The sequence below is a fragment of the Alosa sapidissima genome, chromosome 3 (assembly GCF_018492685.1).
Source record: "Alosa sapidissima isolate fAloSap1 chromosome 3, fAloSap1.pri, whole genome shotgun sequence".
In the NCBI taxonomy this organism is placed as follows: domain Eukaryota; kingdom Metazoa; phylum Chordata; class Actinopteri; order Clupeiformes; family Clupeidae; genus Alosa; species Alosa sapidissima.
Genome location: NC_055959.1, coordinates 41125170 through 41145630, shown reverse-complemented (window position 1 = coordinate 41145630; position 20461 = coordinate 41125170). Strand labels below are relative to the sequence as shown.

The 20461-nt window shown below is 43.2% G+C and overlaps 1 protein-coding gene across 1 annotated transcript in view; it reads right to left on the bottom strand.

Moving 5' to 3' along the window:
- Positions 1 to 7349, bottom strand: part of LOC121705010 (tumor necrosis factor receptor superfamily member 13B) — a 24889-nt gene extending 17540 nt beyond the window's left edge. Inside the window, exons 1-2 of the mRNA XM_042085678.1 lie at positions 7206 to 7349; positions 4969 to 5085 (exon numbers count right to left, since the gene is read on the bottom strand). Coding sequence (XP_041941612.1) covers positions 4969 to 5085; positions 7206 to 7329 — 241 coding nt within the window. The 5' untranslated portion in view covers positions 7330 to 7349. The remainder of the gene's footprint in view (positions 1 to 4968; positions 5086 to 7205) is intronic.
- Between the last annotated feature and the right edge of the window lie 13112 nt (positions 7350 to 20461).

Below are 20461 nucleotides of genomic sequence, written 5' to 3'. Positions count from 1 at the left end.
AGGCGAGTTACATTACATTACATTTGGCTGACGCTTTTTTAACCAAAGCGACTAACAACATGGTAAACAGTAAGTTTTAGAACAATTCTCACAATTTTAGGACAGTTTAAAAAACATTAGAGTACAGTAAGAATAAGTGCGTCGGTGAGTGCTGTTTTTAACAGTTACTTGTCAGTTTAACGGCTGGTGAGTGCTAGGATCAGCAAGACTTGTTGTAAGTGTAGCTATGAGAGTAGATGTTCTCTAAAGAGCTGGGTCTTCAGGAGTTTTTTGAAAGTGGAAAAGGATGTCCCTGCCCTTGTAGGAACTGGCAGTGTGTTCCACCAACGAGGAACAACAGATGAGAAAAGTTTGGATTGGCTTGAGCGTACCGGTGGTAGAGCTAGACGTCGTTCGTCAGAGGAGCGCAGCGGTCTGGAGGTAGTGTAAGTCTGTATGAGGGCATTCAAGTAGGTGGGAGCAGAACCGGAGACTACTTTGTAGGCAAGCGTTAGAGACTTGAATTTGATGCGGGCCGCCATAGGTAGCCAGTGTAGCTGGATGAGCAGCGGGGTAACATGTGGGTTGGTTGTAGACCAGGCGCGCCGCCGCGTTCTGGATCATCTGAAGTGGTTTCACTGCGCAGGCTGGGAGACCTGTCAGGAGGGCATTGCAGTAGTCGAGTCGTGAGATGACTATTGCCTGAACCAGAAGTTGGGTAGCATCTTGAGTCAAGTAAGTCCTGATTTTCCGTATGTTGTACGAGTAGAGTGCGAAAACGGCATGACCGGGCGACTGAGGCAACATGATCTGAGAAGTTTAGTTGGTTGTCGAGAACAACTCCTAGATTTCTTGCAGTCCTGGTCGGTGAAACAGACAGGGAGTCAAATTTGATGGTGATGTCGTGGTGTATGGTAGGTTTAGCTGGGATGACCAGCAGTTCAGTCTTTGAGAGGTTCAGCTGGAGGTGGTGTGCCTTCATCCATGTAGCTATGTCTGAAAGGCAATCCGAGATCCGTGCTGAAACCAAGGGGTCATCAGGTGGAAAGGACAGATAGAGCTGTGTGTCGTCTGCATAGCAGTGGTATGAGAAGCCGTGCAAACGGATAATCTGTCCCAAGGAGGTGGTGTAGATAGCAAAGAGGAGGGGGCCCAGCACTGAGCCCTGTGGTGAGATGGTGAGGTGCAGATAGCTGACCAAGCCATGATACGTTAAACGAGCGTCCTGTGAGGTAGGAGTCAAACCAGGAGAGAGCAGAACCGGAGATTCCCATGTCAGCGAGTATAGAGAGAAGGATACGGTGATTAACCGTGTCAAAGGCAGCCGATAAGTCAAGCAGAATGAGTACTGATGACCGAGCGGTCGCCCTGGCTTCTTTTAAGGCTTCTGTTACAGACAGCAGAGCCGTTTCGGTAGAGTGGCCGCTTTTGAACCCAGACTGATTTGGATCCAGAGACCTGTTTGGAGACTGCTCGTTCAATGCCTTTGGATAGGAAAGGCAGTAGTGAGACAGGGCGGTAGTTCTCGACTTGAGCAGGGTTGAGAGAAGCTTTCTTAAGTAACGGTGTTACCCGGGCCATTTTGAATGCTGTTGGAAATGTGCCGGAGGTTAGCGAGGCATTGATCACATGTGTGATAGCTGGAGCGATGGTCGGGCTGATGGACTGAAGTAGGCTCGTAGGTATAGGGTCCAGCGAGCATGTGGTAGGACGGCTGCATGTCAGGAGTCTGGACACTTCACTCTCGGAGAGAGGCGTGAATGCCGAAAAAGATGTTCCAGCAGTCCCTAGAGGTTGTAGGAGTGCGGTATCTGAGTCAGATGCGTTGAGTGGGCATGTAGAGAATTGACTGCTGATTGCCGCCACTTTGTTTGTAAAAAATGAGGCGAGGGTATCTGCAGTAAGGCTGGATGGAGGAGGAGGCAGCTGAGGGCTGAGTAGCGATTTGAAGGTTGAGAAAAGTTTTCGAGTGTCTGTAGCGCTGTTGATTTTGTCATTGTAGAAAGCAGTCTTAGCAGCAGTGATGCTGGCTGAGAAGGAGGTCAGGAGTGTCTGGTAGTTTTTGAGGTTGTCAGCTAGTTTGGATTTGTGCCATTTCCTCTCCGCGGCTCTGAGTTTGGTGCGCTGCGATCGGAGGGTATCATTTAGCCATGGATGAGAATGTATGGATTGAGCTGGCCTTGTGGTAAGTGGGCACAGCTCGTCTAGACACGAGGTCAGTGTGGAGCAGAGCGAGTCAGTGGCCTCATTAACCCCCAGAGAGGAGAAGGTGTTGAGTGGAGGTAGACCGGAGGCAACCACAGAGGAGAAGTGCGTTGGAGACAGGTTCCGGATGTTGCAGCGGAACGTGACCATCGGCTGAGGAGCCGGAGGCTGTTCTGTCAGGCTGACGTTGAACTGGATGAAGAAGTGGTCAGAAAGATGGAGAGGCGTCACCATGAGGGTGTCTGTGCTGCAGTTCCGAGTGAAGATCAAGTCAAGCTCTTTGCCAGCTTTGTGAGTCGGTGGGCTTTGAACCAGTTCGAGGTCAAAGGAGTGGACCAGGGCCAAAAAGTCCGCTGAGCCTGGGGCATCTAAGTGGATGTTCATATCACCAAGAACAAGAGGCAGACAGTCATGCTCAGGGATGGAGGATAGCAGAGTGTCAAGTTCGTCAATAAAGTCGCCTAGTTGGCCTGGAGGGCGGTAGATGACCAGCACGTAGAGTTTTGCAGGGGCGATCACTGTGATGGCATGGAATTCGAATGAGACATATTTGTTTGAAGGCAGTAGCGGGTTGAATTTCCATTTGTTGGAGATCAGCAGGCCCGTCCCGCCTCCTCGTCCAGATAGGCGAGGGGTGTGGGATAGTGTAAGGTTAGTGGAGAGTGCAGCCGGGGTGGCAGTGTTCTCTGGTTTGATCCAAGTCTCAGTGAGAGCAAGGAGTTCCAACGAAAGGTGGTTGGCATAGCCAGCTATGAAGTCCGTTTTGTTGACTGCGGATTGACAGTTCCACAAGCCCATGGAGAAGGAGGTTTCTGTCGGTGAGGACCGTTTAAGTTGCTGGAGGTTAAGGGGATTTCTGCCCCTTTTGGCATTTCTGCCCCTTTTGGCATGATGCCGTTTTCTGCAATGGCCGGTGATTACAGATGTGGTGGAACGGCACATTTTGCCTTTGTCGGTGCCTGTGCTCGGTGAACTTGCACAGGTAAACTTGCTTGTCTTGACCGCATCCGTGTTAAACGAGGCCGGCTGAAACGAGGGCTGCCGCTTATGCTGACGCTTCAGCAGCCGCCACTATTGTTATGCTGATAGGAATTGCATGCAGCTGTCCTCGTGTCTCACTAATGATGTCTCAGCGTAGACCGCCCTCTGACGTTCGCACAGCTTAGATTGTTCAAAAGGGTGTTAATTACTGTCAACTGAAAGTCCGCTCGCTCACACCGACCGAAACTCACAGTTTCAAGTAGCCTCCTCCCTCAGCTGTTCCCAAACGCCCAGAGTCCAATTCTAAACACTTGGAGAGGATTGGCCAGTAGTAGCCTATGTGTTCTTGCTTTCTCTCTCCCAACTCACTGCAGTTCAGTGAATATCTTTAAAAAAGACCTGAAAACAAACCTGCAAATGATAGCTTTTAGTTAACTCACTTTCATCTTGTCTTGTCACTTTTATCTTACCTATTTCTTCACATTATCTGACATTCTACTGCTGCTATTTACAGGGTCTTCCTGTTTCCACTGCATTAGTTGTATTGTGTGTGTTGTTGTATTTGTCGTCTTACCATCTTCATTGTAAATCTCTGATGTTTTATTTACCGTTTTTTGTTTGTTTGTATTATTATTTTTTTTATTAATTATTTTTCATTTATTATTGTGTTAAATGCTCCAAATGTAAAGAACTTTGAACTGCATTCTGTGTATGAAATGTGCTATATAAATAAAGCTTATTGTTATATTACTATTATTATTATTATTATTAATCTGTGCGTGTGTGTACGTGTGCATGCGCATGCGTGTGTGTTTGTGTCCGTGTGTATAGTGTACGTATGCGTGCGTGTGTACGTATGCGTGCGTGTGTGTGTACGTAGGCATGCGTGCGTGTGTGTGTGTGTTAGAGTGCGGATCGGGCCGCAAATTTCTGTCCGAACCCGGCCCGCGTCCGACAGAGTTGCGTCCGAACCCGACAGGCATTTTCATTTTTATGTCCGAACCTGACCCGAGCCCGACGCAGATGATGCCTCAATTATTCCTATGCTAGTGATTAAACGTTCACGTTAGCCCATTAAACGGAACACACAACAAATTGTCTACAGAATCAGCAGGTCACACACAGCGCACATTAACACAAGAGGCCCAAGCAAGCATAGCCTATTGAAATAGAATTCTTGTCTTACCATTGACGAAAAGTCTTGAAATGAACTGCAACAGTCTTTGAAACTACAGTGCCTCTGTCACTGATCGATATGCAGCATCAACGTTAATTGGGGAAACTCGAGGAAATCATCATCCAGTTGAACGAGACGACCTTATAGCCTACGTCTTTACCACAGTATGCAACACAAATAATCTTAAAATCTCCCGATAGGCTAACAACTTTTTTTTAACGTCATACACCCAAGACTGTGCTTATGTGCGAAATGTGCATAAACATTTGTTTATGTAGTCGTGACAACGCGTGTGCATTTCAGGCGGCATATGCCTGAAATGCGTTGTCACGATAAACAAATCTTGCACACAGGAAGAAAGCTATTAGGTATTTTTTACATTTTACTTTATTCTCAAAAAACAAACGTTTGCATCATGTAAAGCAGACCTGTTGGATACCCAACATAATAAGGACTTTTAAATGTAAAGCTTCCAATGCATATCGCCCCCATGTGTCCGAACCCGAACCGAACCAGACTATAATTTCTAAATATTTGTCCGAACCCGACCCGACCCGTCGGGTCCAGTCGGGACCCATCGGGCTCGGGTCGGGTAGCCACACTCTAGTGTGTGTGTGTAGACTTACCCTGGCACTCAGTCACACACTCAGGAGGGTGTGATCCACACACCTGGCCACAAGAGAAGCACTTCTTCAGCAGCTGATCGTAGAAGTGACCAGCAGTTGCCCGGCAACGATGAGACGCTGCCAAGGAGGAGAGAGGAGGAGGAGTTGGACACACACAGACACACACACTGGACAGGGCTTAAATTTCACTGCGGGATTGCGGGTATTGCGCATAATTTGTTCAAGTCCCGCAACTCTAGCCATCATAATGCGAGAAATTCCCGCATACACTTTTACAGCCTGTCTGATGACGGCGTGGGGTGAAGGCGGTGCTATTGACCGGACGGATCAACTACCGAGTTGAATTGAACATGGCCTCATGCAGACGCAGACACACACACACACACGGAGAGAGAGAGAGAGAGAGAACCGCTTTGCGCTTACGCAAATAGGCTACTACGCAACCATGGCAAACTTTTACATCTGGAAAGAGCTTCTTGGTAACTATCCTGCCAGCTCAGGTCGCGTCAACACTTGATCCCAGAAAGATTGTCTTCAACTTGTTAGTTTTTTGAACATTAATTTTATCTAATAACATAGAAAACATAATGAATTGCATCCACATATACTTATGCACTATGCACAACTTTTATTCACTAGCGACTAGCCTAAAACCGTCAGGCTGAAGGGAGGCTAATTACTCTCTCGTATTTTCTTAAAGTGACAGGCACTCAATTACACCTACTCATCACCAATGTGCACTCAATTAGACCTACACAACACATTAAAGATATGCCAATAAAAAAACGTCAATATGAAGCATTCAAATTACTAAATATGTTTAGCTACTAGTAATTACTAGTAAAATGCTATACATTATTAACTAAATACACTCTATATAAATTAACAAATATATGAAATAGAAACATAGCCTGTCACATAAGCCATAATTTTCAGTGTGTGTGTGTGGAGAGAGTCAAGCAGAATCTAGGATGTCCACTGTTGTGAATGATCCCACTACAGTATATATTACTGATGACGTCAGGGTGTTGGGGGGGCCCCAAAATCAAACACTTTTAAAAAGTATCAAAGAAGTATCGAAATTGCAATCCCCCCCTCCCCCCTAAATTGTGTAAATCCCCCCTACATGAATAACCTAAGGGGGGAATTCCCCCCCATTTTGAAAAATGAATTTTAAGCCCTGACTGGACACACACACACTGGACACACACGCACACTGACTGACTAGAGTTGGACACACACACACACACACTGACTAGAGTTGGACACACACACACACACACACACTGACTGACTAGAGTTGGACACACACACACACACACACTGACTGACTTAGAGTTGGACACACACACACACACACACACTGACTAGAGTTGGACACACACACACACACACTGACTGACTAGAGTTGGACACACACACATACACACACACTGACTGACTAGAGTTGGACACACACACACACACACACTGACTGACTAGAGTTGGACACACACACACACACTGACTGACTAGAGTTGGATACACACACACACACACACACTGTCTGACTAGAGTTGGATACACACACACACACACACATATTGACTGACTACACTTGGACATACTGTACACACACACACACACCCATTGACTGACTAGAGTTGGATACACACACACACACACACACACAAACTGTCTGACTAGAGTTGGATACATACACATGCACACACACAAACACAAATTGACTAGAATTGAACACACACACACACACACACACACACACAAACTCTCTGACTAGAGTTGGACATACACATACACACACACACACACACACACACACACACTGGACACACACACACACACTGACTGACTATAGTTGGACAAACACACACACACACACTGACAGACAAGAGTTGTACACACACACTCACACACACATACACTCACATGTTGACTGACTACAGTTGGACACACACATACTCACACTGACTGACTAGAATTGGGCACACACACACACACTCACACACTCACTGACTGTTGGACACACACACACACACACACACACATACTGACTGACTAGAGCTGGACACACACACACACACTGGACACCCACACATACTGGACACACACACACACACACACTGACTGACTAGAGTTGAACACACACACAGACTCTCTGACTAGAGTTGGACAGACACACACACACACACACACACTGGACACACACACACACATGCTGACTGAGTAGCACTCACCACAGTAGTCGCTGCACCGTGCGTGGGCGTGTGTGTGTGTGTTGGCGTGCTGGCAGACCATCTCACAGGGAAGGCACCGCTGCACAAGTCCATCCCAGAACGTGCCCTCCATGCAGCCGCCCATCACACAGTCCACAGTGAGTGTCCGTCAGTTACAGTTCGAACTAACTAGTTCTATTTAACGCTATTTAGTTACAGTTCAAACTAACTAGTTCTATGTAACGTTATTTACTTACAGTTCAAACTAACTAGTTCTATGTAACATTATTCAGTTACAGTTCAAACTAACTAGTTCTATGTAACGTTATTTACTTACAGTTCAAACTAACTAGTTCTATGTAGAGTTATTTAGTTACAGTTCGAACTAACTAGTTCTATTTAACATTAGTTACCATTCTAACTAACTAGTTCTATGACATGCTAGTTTTGTAGAGTTCCACTGAATGAGAGTTCCACTGAATGAGAGTTCCATTGAAGGAGAGTTCCACTGAATGATACAAGTTGACATCCTGAACCTGGTGCCACTCAGAGGAGTGGCTTCACATCACGAGGAGTCTCGAAACTCACAAGGAATGAAGATGATGCAGGTCACTGGCTGGCGTCTTATTGGGAAGGTGTTGTCGTCATGGTGATGCAGGTCACTGGCTGGCGTCTTATTGGGAAGGTGTTGTCGTCATGGTGATGCAGGTCACTGAGGTGGCTGCTGTCTCATTGGGAAGGTGTTGTTGTCATGGTGATGCAGGTCACTGAGGTGGCTCCTGTCCCATTGTCTCCTCGCTGCCATGTGAACTGTGTGACTGATTCGTGTACTGAAGCCGAACATCTCTAACTACACATCTCGCTGTCATTTAAAGAGTGTGTGTGTGCATGCATGCGTGTGTGTGTTATTTGCATACTCCACAGGGAATTGCCCTCCACGCAGAGTAGTCACTGCTTCTTTAGTTCTGCATGCAAGAGTACACACACACACACACACACACACACACATACAGGCGTCTAGAGAGCCGCACGGTATCCATTCAAACACATTGTCTTGTTCAGAATCACTTCAAGTCATGACAAATAAAACAAGTCGAAGTTACAGTTTTTCTCAGTCGCTTTGGTGCTTTTCTCACATCACTATTAACATTTGCACAGAAGTTAGTGCAATTCTCAAAACAATTAGTGCAAACTGCAAAACTTAGTGGATGACCTGCAAAAGCACGTCACTTGCTCAAAATGGATAGTCCATTCCTCAAAAGCAGGTATTTATGTCAATGAAACTGTCAGTGTCATCAAAATGAGAAGTCTTGACACCATCGTTTATGAACAAGATAGTCAAATGGCTTTGTCATGTTTTCATTATGACAGTTCTCTCAGTGTTTTCCAATGCAAAAAAAAAGGCCAGAACTCGGTGACACTACCTGAACATGCTCAAGACAGCACTATACAGAACTTGCACAGCCATTTGAAAACTACAGTAAAGTTACACATTGCTGTAGTTAGGGGAGTAAGTGAGTACAAGACACTGAATACGTAATTTTTTACTGTATGTTCTTTGAAATTCTACAGCATTGTGACAGAATTTGATAACTAGTTCAACAATTTTGTATGTAATGACTCAAGCAATGAAATGAAGACTATTAGTTTTATTGGGAACAACTATTCAGCATCCATAAGTATACTTCATTTTGACTGACATGACAAGCAAATGATAATGTTAAAAAACAGCAGAGAATTGTATGAAAGCAACTGATACATGTCCAAAAGCATTTGCAATTTGTTCAGAGGAAGGAGAAATTGCTACTATGATGTGCACAAATGACTAAATGTTGTGGAGGTTGAACTAATAGTTATGAGAATTTTCATTCTGATCTGAAAAAAGCACCAAAGCGACTGAGAAACTGTAAAACAGCTAACTTTAGTAGAGTGGTGTTGATAGAGACTTGAGTGAAGTGGTGTTTATAAAACAGCTAACTTTAGTAGAGTGGTGTTGATAGAGACTTGAGTGAAGTGGTGTTTATAAAACAGCTAACTTTAGTAGAGTGGTGTTGATAGAGACTTGAGTGAAGTGGTGTTTATAAAACAGCTAATATGGTGGATGTTCATGTTTTAAAGGGATGTGATCATGGGTTTCATAAGGGTTATACTAGTGCATGGGTTCTCATGTTTTAAAGAGATCATGTGATCATGGGTTTCATAAGGGTTATACTAGTGCATGGGTTCTCATGTTTTAAAGAGATCATGTGATCATGGGTTTCATAAGGGTTATACTAGTGCATGGGTTCTCATGTTTTAAAGAGATCATGTGATCATGGGTTTCATAAGGGTTATACTAGTGCATGGGTTCTCATGTTTTAAAGAGATCATGTGATCATGGGTTTCATAAGGGTTTATACTAGTGCATGGGTTCTCATGTTTTAAAGAGATCATGTGATCATGGGTTTCATAAGGGTTTATACTAGTGCATGGGTTCTCATGTTTTAGAAGAATGTAGTCATGAGTGTCATAAGTCTTAATGCCACTGCATTTGCTGTAAGCAGGGTGCAGGTCATTGTATCCTGTGTAGGCCAAACCAACTGTCAGAGGAGTGGGGTGAGTGGAACAGTACTGGGGGTACCAGGATGAGAGCATCTCCTCCTTACATGGTCTAGGGAAGGGGGGGATACAAGGATACAAGGAAGTTTATTGTCACATGCATATAGTTACTGGATGTAAGAAATGCAGTGAAATGATATCTGGTCAGCCTATTTGTGCATTTATGGGGGGTAAAAAGTGCAGTAGAAGAGGGGTTTAGTAGATTAAGTGGCAAGGGCTGCATTAGAAAGGTGGGGGAGGATTGGGATTGGGGGGGCACCAACAAGAAGCACCCAAGAGCAAAGAAAAACTCCCTTGTTTTTCCAACTCACCAGCTTGATAACCTTGGGGGTGTTATCAAGCTGGTGAGCACCGAACAGGGAGTAGGAGGCCGCTGTGTCTTATGATTTAGGGCCTGTCCAGCTAGGAAGAGAATCAGATAAGAAGGCCCTATTTCCCCAAACTGGAAAGAACCAGAAAACCACTATTTTACATAAGTTACCTATGCATTACATAGGTTTGCATATAGTTTTATGCATGATGGGAAGATGGTTTCCACCAATGTAAGCGACCCTGCTTGGTACTGATTGGCGAAGGTTGTTGTTGGAGATGACGTGAGAGGGTGGCACTTCTCAAGGGCCAAGGAGTATAAAATATAGTGGTAGCATGTTCAGATCTATGGTAGTATTATATGCTACCGTGTAGAACACATGTATCTATGGTAGTATTATATGCTACCGTGTAGAAAACATGTTCAGATCTATGGTAGTATTATATGCTGCCGTGTAGAAAACATGTTCAGATCTATGGTAGTATTATATGCTACCGTGTAGAACACATGTATCTATGGTAGTATAATATGCTACCGTGTAGAACACATGTATCTATGGTAGTATTATATGCTACCGTGTAGAAAACATGTTCAGATCTATGGTAGTATTATATGCTGCCGTGTAGAAAACATGTATCTATGGTAGTATAATATGCTACCGTGTAGAAAACATGTTCAGATCTATGGTAGTATTATAATATGCTGCCGTGTAGAAAACATGTATCTATGGTAGTATTATATGCTGCCGTGTAGAACACATGTTCAGATCCATCAACATGTACAATGCTAAATCATTTAACTGGATCAATGATTTAGGTTTTTTTAAATTTGGATCCTTTAAGTGTAAACTGCTGTCTAGGAACATGAAAAACTCAAATGCATTTTCCGATGAAGGTGTTTCCTCTTGGACACCCCCCCCCCCCTTTCTTCTCTCTCTCTCTCTCTCTCACACACACACACACACACTGATAGATGCACATAGACATGCAGGAAGTAGATGTCAAGACAAATAGCCAACAGTGAAACTATCATTTGCAAATGTAGTGCACACACACACACACACACACACACACACACTGCACCTGTTCAGTGTGTAGTTAGCTGAAAGTAGCCAGTGAATAGAAAAAAGTAGACCACTCGCATACTGCACCTATGTATTTAGTCTAAAGTAGACACCATGTAGAAATGGTTTCACACACACACACACACATACTGCACCTGTGTATTTAGTCTAACTTAGACACCATGTAGAAATGGTTTCACACACACACACACACACACACACTGTGCACCTGCCATGTGTGTAGTTAGCTGAGAGGAGCTGTGGAGCATAAACTGGTAGCTGTGGGTTAGCTGGGCCACTGGGGACAAGAGGAGAGAGCAACAAACCAGCACTCAAGATCTAACACACGCACGCACACACACACACACACACTTTAATACACAACGCAAGATCAAACCTGTATTATGCATAATTTATTGGCTGATATGGAATAAAAAATGTCAGTTTATTTTCCCCTTCTTGTGCAGTTGTAGCTAGTGAGCGGAGCGTGATCGAGGAGCAAGATATTCACACCGCTCAGCTCCGCTCACTAGCTCTGTTTCAGTCAGACTGAGATTCTTCAGGTTGTATGAATTAAGGCATCAATACAGCAGGCAGAAAGCAATGCACTGCTTTGCTAAATTAGTAGTTAGAAGAGTTTAGTTGTTTGGTTATTCTTTGATAAAAGTAGAAGAACGTTGAGTCCGCACACCAGAAGCTGCTCCTTAGCGGTTTTTTTATTTTTAGGCTATATCACCACATGTGACGTTTCGGGCCCCAGCCCTTCATCAGACATGAAACAAGTGGGGAGACACACCTCCATATATACATCCATGATAGGTCATGTGATCAATCACGTTAAAGTGCAATTCCATCATGAAAGGACAGATATAAATACAGATATACATGTAAATATAAAAATGTATGCATATTCAAACATTTACAAAAAATATTTAGTTCAGGAAGGAAAGGACAAGCCTGCAAAGCCTTAGGCCTATTGGAATATTTGAAATGTTTAAAAAAGGCGCTTCAACCTCTGTAGAATGTAGTGATAATAGATGAAAAACAAAAAAGAAATAGAGGGACAGTAAAGGATACCACTCGGGTGTGTTACAACAGTTCGGGACAATTATGTGAGAATCAATCCCAAAGCAGTGGACAGGTACACTGGGAACATGACATAACACATCGTATGAAGTCAGCAAAACATTACCACAGTATCTACAATATTTACACATTATTTACACAATTATTATGACCGCCGCTAGAGAAGCTAGCGAAGCGGTCATATAGGGATTGTCAAAGTTTTTTTTTTTTTTTTTCCCGTCATCTACTTCCTGAATTTTTGGTCAACGATACCCGGGACACCGAACCACCGGGGCACATGAAATTTGGTGGGTATGTAGCCCCACTAGACTTTTACAGAAAAATTTCGTTTGGTCCCCGGGGGACCATAATTACAAATTCAGTAGGATTAAAGGAAAAACAAATATTCATCATAATAATTTGGCTGCATTTCCAGTATTGGCGTCACGTAGTCGTTTGTCCACCAGATGGCGCATCGTTGTAGTGAGACGTAATTTTGTTGGAAGTTACAGTTTTTCTCAGTTGCTTTGGTGCTTTTTTCAGATCAGAATGAAAATTCTCATAACTATTAGTTCAACCTCCACAACATTTAGCCATTTGTGCACATCATAGTAGCAATTTATCCTTCCTCTGAACAAATTGCAAGTACTTTTGGACATGTATCAGTTGCTTTCATACAATTCTCTGCTGTTTTTTAACATTATCATTTGCTTGTCATGTCAAAATGAAGTATACTTATGAATGCTGAATAGTCGTTCCCAATAAAACTAATAGTCTTCATTTCATTGCTTGAGTCATTACATACAAAATTGTTGAACTAGTTATCAAATTCTGTCACAATGCTGTAGAATTTCAAAGAGCATACAGTAAAAAATTACGTATTCAGTGTCTTGTACTCACTTACTCCCCTAACTACAGCAATGTGTAACTTTACTGTAGTTTTCAAATGGCTGTGCAAGTTCTGTATAGTGCTGTCTTGAGCATGTTCAGGTAGTATCACCGAGTTCTGACCTTTTTTTGCATTGGAAAACACTGAGAGAACTGTCATAATGAAAACATGACAAAGCCATTTGACTATCTTGTTCATAAACGATGGTGTCAAGACTTCTCATTTTGATGACACTGACAGTTTCATTGACATAAATACCTGCTTTTGAGGAATGGACTATCCATTTTGAGCAAGTGACGTGCTTTTGCAGGTCATCCACTAGGTTTTGCAGTTTGCACTAATTGTTTTGAGAATTGCACTAACTTCTGTGCAAATGTTAATAGTGATGTGAGAAAAGCACCAAAGCGACTGAGAAAAACTGTAATCTAAAGTGGGTTGGAAAGACATGCTTCCTAGGACAAGACTGTAGTTTACCACAGAGAACGTCTAATAAGGGTAGGATGATTTCTGCATGATATGTAATTCCCATTTCTTCTTGAAGCCGAAATAAATCTGAGAATGTTTATTGGACATGCTTGGTTTTTCCTGCAGGTAGGCTACGTTAATCTTAAATTATATCAATAGCCTAGAGTAGGTAAAATAATGTTACCGTTAGCATTGGTTGAGTGATGGAGGCCAATTTGATTATTGATGTATTTGTAGAAAACCATACATGCGGTTATAGGCTACCAAGCAAATTGATAACAGCACTAATTGCATCTTTCGACTGTCATCTCATTTGCTTATAACCATAACCTAGGCTACTAACAGGAGCTAAGTGAGTTACCCACACACGTTTGCTACGTGATGTTTTTCTAATGGAAAATATAGGCTACCTGAAAGATAACCTGATGATGCATACTAAACACCGGGCTGGGACATTTAGCTTAAAGTCTCAAAAAGCATCTGAGTCAACGTTCCTTACCAAACACCCATATAGGCTACTTCAATCCTCTATTTTCAAAGGTGATTCAAGTAAGGAAGAGCATGGCTCAAAGTAAAGTAACTAGGACTGAAACTACATCAATTCGTCAAAGTGAATAATTAAGCAATATAGCACTCGTGATCGTGGGGTTGGTCATGGATATTCCCACGGGTGTTGTTGCCTGCGCCACTCGGCCTCCGGCCTCGTGGCTACGGCCGAACAACACCCGTGGGAATATCCATGACCAATCCCACGATCACGAGTGCTATATTGCTTTTATACAACAATTCTACCACAAACTCACAAACTACATAATCCGAAAACACCCCAATATTGTTTAAAAATGTTAATTTCGACATCGTTCTTACGCATCAAAAAATAGTTTCCTTTTCAATAGACAGCGTCTTGGTTGCTAGGTAACCAACATTCCAGATCCCTCGTTACGGGTCTTTGTGGTTTACGTGTCTTCTTGAAAGAAATGTTGAAAGTCGGGCTGAAATCACATTCATATCTAGGTTTGCTGCATGCATGTTACAAGGACACTGGGCCATGTCATGTAAGGGACATGGTACTGCAAAAACATAGCCTACATTGCAGAACCACTCAACTTTATTAATTTATGGTGAATAAATGTTACACTACTGTGCACAGCCTGACGTGACGATGCTAGCACGTTAGCAGCGGTTAGCTAACTATTATATGCTAACGTTAGTTATCTCCTCCAAGTGACAATCATAGTATACATACACAATGCTGGCAATACTGAGAACAATTAGCATCCTCGTTTATCTTACATTGAGTTGACTGTGTGGCTTAATCCACAGATGTGGTGAAGCACTGTTTCGTTATGGTTTGCTAAGGAGTAACCCATTGCTTAAAATAGTGGAGAGCTGGGATGAGAACATTGTGTCAAATCTTCACATTGTATTGCGGAGTGATTTATTATTAGCTGTGCAAAGTCTGAGTTGAAATGTCCAGGGATATTCCAACTCATGGAATGTCTCTCGGCCAATCAGAAACAAATAAATAGTTCCATAGAACCCAATTGTTGTATAATTTGTGTCAACTCACCGCAATGTAGATTTATTAACGCACCCGTGATCTACATCTCCATTTAAACCAAATGTTTTAGAGCGCACAATGTATCCAGGGCAGGGCTGTACCTACACATATTTGTTGCACGTGCTACAAAAATCATTCTTTACGATGGATGATTTAGTACCAACATTACACCGGTCCAAGCTTGAGCTAATGTACAGTGGGTTGGGTTCCATATAGAAGTGTCGCTTTCCGTGATTCACACAGCTGCGTGAAATGTATTACTACTGATATGCAAAACTATTAACTTTTCGCCAAGAGGTGGCAGCTGAAGTCCGCTTGATACTGTAAGCCATTGGTTCCCAAAGGAGATTTTATTTTGGTCGCCAGCATAGCCTAGTGACAATTTATGTTGTGTAATAGGCCTAGCATAGGGCCTACCTTATATAGCCTATAGTTTGTTAACAGTCACGGTTTTGTCATAACTCCCTCTATGCATTTTTGCATTTAGAATAGCTCTGAAACCGGGGGCGAACACGTCGCAGGGGGGGCGGGGGGGGGGCGCCAGTGCGTGGATATCTCAATCGCAAAATTAAACAATATTTAGGCTGGGTGAACTCAGCCTAAATCTGCCGGCGATTCCTTTTCGATTTCTTAAAAAGATTGAGCTTGGTCTGGCGAAAGCCAGACTAACCATGGACCTCATAGTTGCAAAACGCAAGGGAACATAAATCAGCATATTATTTGCACAAACAATAACGGACAGTAGCTCTTCAACTTGGCCCGTTAAAATGTGTATGAACAGTCTAGCAACGCATTTCATGAAGGCCCTTTTGGACATGTCAGTTATTTGCACCACTGGGTAAAACGGCATTTTGTTTTAGACTACTGGTATTTAATTTGTGCATTGACAATAAAGCTGGATATCATATGAACTAGATGACTAAACTTATGCATATGTAGAAGAAGAAACACAAAAATCCATGACATGACCTCTCTTCTTGATAGCTGTTGAAAACTGCATGGAACTGACAGGGATTGTTTTGTTTAATATTAAATAAATAAATAAATACATTATGCTGCTACCTTCTGCTTTTCCCAAATACAATGTAGCCTACAGGTGTACCTTTCATCAGTCCAGTTGCAATGGATGGACTGCCCTACTTGTGATTGTTTAGATATTTTAAAGGTTTTATAACAATGCTACACATTTTTTGGTAAGTGCTACAAATCTATTCACCTTTGCAGCGCCAGTAGGCTACTTTGTGTGCGGCCCGCAAACACACATTCCAAACAAGCATACACAACGTTTCACGAGTGGGGGATGGAGTAGAAGATGGAGACAAATTCATTAATATGATTTATTTTCGCGGAATGTATGTACAGGACTGAGCGGCGGTCATATTTTGTACCGCTATGCATAGTACATCTAGTTTATAAAAGTTTACAAGAATGGCCTCAGATCAAAGTCTTCATTCAACTCTTTTGGGACTAAAGTGTCCAGTGTGTAAATCCAGTATGTTTCTATGTAAGTAACAGACAATTAACATTTCCTCCACGGAAGGGCTGTTTAACCAGTTCAATGGCAATATCTGAGAGTGGATACATTGTGAGAGGCTTGTGTGAAGTGCACCGCTACTGGGTTTTTTGTGTCATGGTTACGAATATTTGATCGGTGTTCTGAGATTCTTGCTTTTAGTGGTCTAGTCGTTTTACCAACATAGGCCAAGCCGCACGGGCACTTGAGCAAATAGATGACATTCTTGGTGTTGCAGGTGATCACACCTTTGATGTCATGAGGTTTTCCTGTGCGTGGGTGATTAAAAGTGCTGGTTTTATGTGTGAAGTTGCATTGGGGGCAGTTACCACATCTGTAATTCCCAAATGGAATAGTCTGTAAAAAATGTGGTGGAGTCAATGGTGGAAGATGAGCTCTCACCAACATGTTTTTGAGATTGGGTGCTCTCTTGCACACAATGCGAGGAGGTATGGTGAAAAATGTAAGTGCTGGATCAGAGTCAATAATATGCCAATGTTTCTTAATGATGGATTCGAAATCTCTACCAAGAGATGAGTATTGGACAATGCAATTAATTCTGGACTCAGATGTTCTGGATCTGGTGTGACTGAGACAATCAGTTTGCGACACATTTTCAAAGCGACTACGTGCTTGTTTAATCCATTCATGTTTGTATTGTCTCTGTTGAAAACGTTTTTCTAGATCCGCTGCCTGGGCTTGGAAATCACTACTACGTCTGAACTACAGATCCGGCGAACGCGACTAAACTGAGATAAGGGTCCTACTCCTCTTGAGTGGAATAGGGTGAAGCGATTGTCCATGAAGAATAGAATTCCTGTCAGTGCTTTTGCGGTACAAGTTAGAACCCAGTCTGTAAGAGTCTCTGTACACAAGGATGGTAGTGGGGCGGTGGTAGTGTAGTGGTTAAGGAGCTGGGCTAGCGTGCAGTAGCCTGAAAGTTGTCGGTTCAATTCCCGGCTTCCACCGTTGTGCCCTTGAGCAAGGCACTTAACCCCAAGTTGCTCTGGGGACAATGTGATCCCTTGTAATATAGCTGACATATGTAAGTCACTTTGGTCAAAAAGTGTCTGCTAAATGTAATGTAATGTAATGTAAAAGGATGTCTAGAAAGTTCATCCTGTGCTTGTCATATTCCATTGTGAATTTCAAATGCCGGCTGTTGGTGTTGATATTTTTTTCATTTGGACAGGTTCTGAGGCCCAATTGAAACAATTTCATGAGTTTATCATCTATGTACCTCCTCCAGTTGGAAATTGAGGGTAGATGTGGGTTGCATAGTTGGTTCAGGATGATTTCCTTTTCAAGGAGTCCACAATAAAGGGATGCAAAACTTGGGGCCATTTTGGCTCCCATGCTGGTTCCTGACACCTGGAGGTATTATTGTATCCTTTACTATCTCTCTATTTCTTTTTTGTTTTTCATCTATTATCACCAGGGTTCTAAATTAACACCCGCCAACCCGCCAAATGCGGGTTAAAATTCATTTTGGCGGGTGTTAATAAAAACTTACTTGCCGGTTTGGCCGGTGATGCATGAGGCATTACATGCATGATACATAAGGCTCTGTTTTCAGTCATATATCCCCCGGCAGTACTTCCTACATTTCCCATGACCACTGTGCCGTAATGCTACGTCGGCTGCACGCAGTTTGCAGTGAAACCAGCGTGAGACACCATGGAAACGAACGGAGTGTCTACCAGAAAACACAATGAATTAGAAGAACGAACGGAGCCAGAGCAGGGAGCATAGACTGAAAGAGGAGGGAGTTAGCCAGTAAAGTAAAGTAAAAAGAATCAGAAAGACTGGCTGGGCCACTTCCGAGAGACTACACCCAGGGATGACCGGAGCACTCAGAGAACTTTTAAACTTTTTTATTTTATTTTTTTTATGAAGGTGCACAAACGACTGACGTTTCGACGCACTGCGTCTTCCTCAGAGTCAAACCATACTGGCAACATTGCAGAGATGATAAAGCCCATTCTCCCCTCCCTCTCCCAAGACATTGGTTAGTAGTGAGGGGTGGGTATTAACAGCAATTAACCAGTACAAGCACTCGTAGAAAGAAAAGTAAGCATCAAATACATCATTGGTCAGTGTGAATCAGACGTGAGTCAAAATAAATCAAAATAAAAAATGACATAGTTAGAGAAAACAGGAAAGACATAATTCTTTATTTAAACCATGGGGCTCAACTGTGTTGAGTGTATGGATCCAAAACTCTTCTCTTTGAAGTAGCATTCTGACAACGTCTCCGCCTCGTTGGGGAGGCAGTATTCTGTCAATTCCCCAGAATTTCACTGTGGCGCAAGAGCCATGATTCACCTGGACATAGTGACGCGCTATAGCATAGTCCATGTTTTGGTTTTGTATCGCAGCTTTGTGCTCAGCAATTCTCTGTTTAAGTGGGCGTTTGGTTTGTCCCACATATAACAACAACCCGCAAGGACATTTCAGAATATACACCACATGGGTAGTGTTAGAGTTTATCAAAGCCTTGATGTTGTATCGTTTCCCAGTGTGTGGATGCGAAAAGTACTTGGTGTCGTTAGAAAATCTGTAAAATCCCTGGGGTGGTACTGATAGCCAGGTTAACTGCTTAGGAGGACTCATAGATGTGTGTACCAGTCTATCTCTTAAGGAGCGGGATCTCCTAAATGAAATTAAGGGGGGTTCAGCACAAATGTCTTTTAAGGATGGGTCAGTTTGTAAGACATGCCAGTGTTTTTTGATGATGTTTTTTATTTCCCCTAGCCTGGCAAGCCAGACCCACATTAAAATGTAGGGTCTGGGCACTCACCGTTCGCAGTGCTCAGTCCGAGGGGCGGGATAATCAGGTGTCTTTCAAATTCCCTCTGCACGCAATAGGACAGCGGCAGCGCTATGAGTCCCATGTGTTTCCCACCAGCGGAGCTAGTTGGCTAGTTCCATGGCTAGTTCAAACGTTTGCCAACTTAATAAAAGCTTAACTCGTGTCACACTGTTCGCCAGCAGCAACATCCATCTTATTTGTTTTCAAGTAGCAGGGAATTCAAGCCAAACTGTTGCAACTCTGCCATCAATCATTATGTTAAGCCCACCTAACGACTCTATACACGATTTCATTGGCCTGATTAAGTTTCGATTTCTGGAGCTCACAAACCAACGGAGAGTTGCTAGACTAGCCCTGGCAGCCGCTAGGGGCGCGTCTAGATTTCTAGGCTATATTTCCCCACTAACATCTGAAAATTCCGTGGAGAAACAGAGACGCGGAGCTGAAGCGCGCCTAGATTTATCCAGGAGGTGTGGCCTGTGGGTGGATTTGGCTCGCTGATAGGCTGCGGAGATGTCAACTTCGGCATAGCCACTGTAGAATTCTGGGATATTCTCACTGTATTCTGATGTGTTCATATGTTACATCTGTGTGTGATACAACAGGGAGAGGTTCATTATTCATTCATCATTATACATAACTGTGCCTTAGGCCTGTGTACCAGCAGGAAGGTCATACAGCCTGATGTTTAGGAACATCCGAGGAACATCAGTGATAACATGGGCCGAGGGAGACAGCATGTCTGCCTATTCGGGCAAGTATCTCCATCTGGCCAGGGCCGGGTTTTGTACACTGGTTTGCACCTGCCACGTTGGCATGATTGACGTTTGTATGTTTTAGTATAACAGGCTTTGTCTTAGGTTTTGACACGGAGATGGATCGAGGAAGCAACCCAAGGAGCATCTTCTATCGGAAGGCTCAGTAGCCGCTTCTAATAACAACCACAACTGTTCTGACTCTGCACAGTTTTACTGTTCGAGACTTAGCCTGTGCTCTGTTAT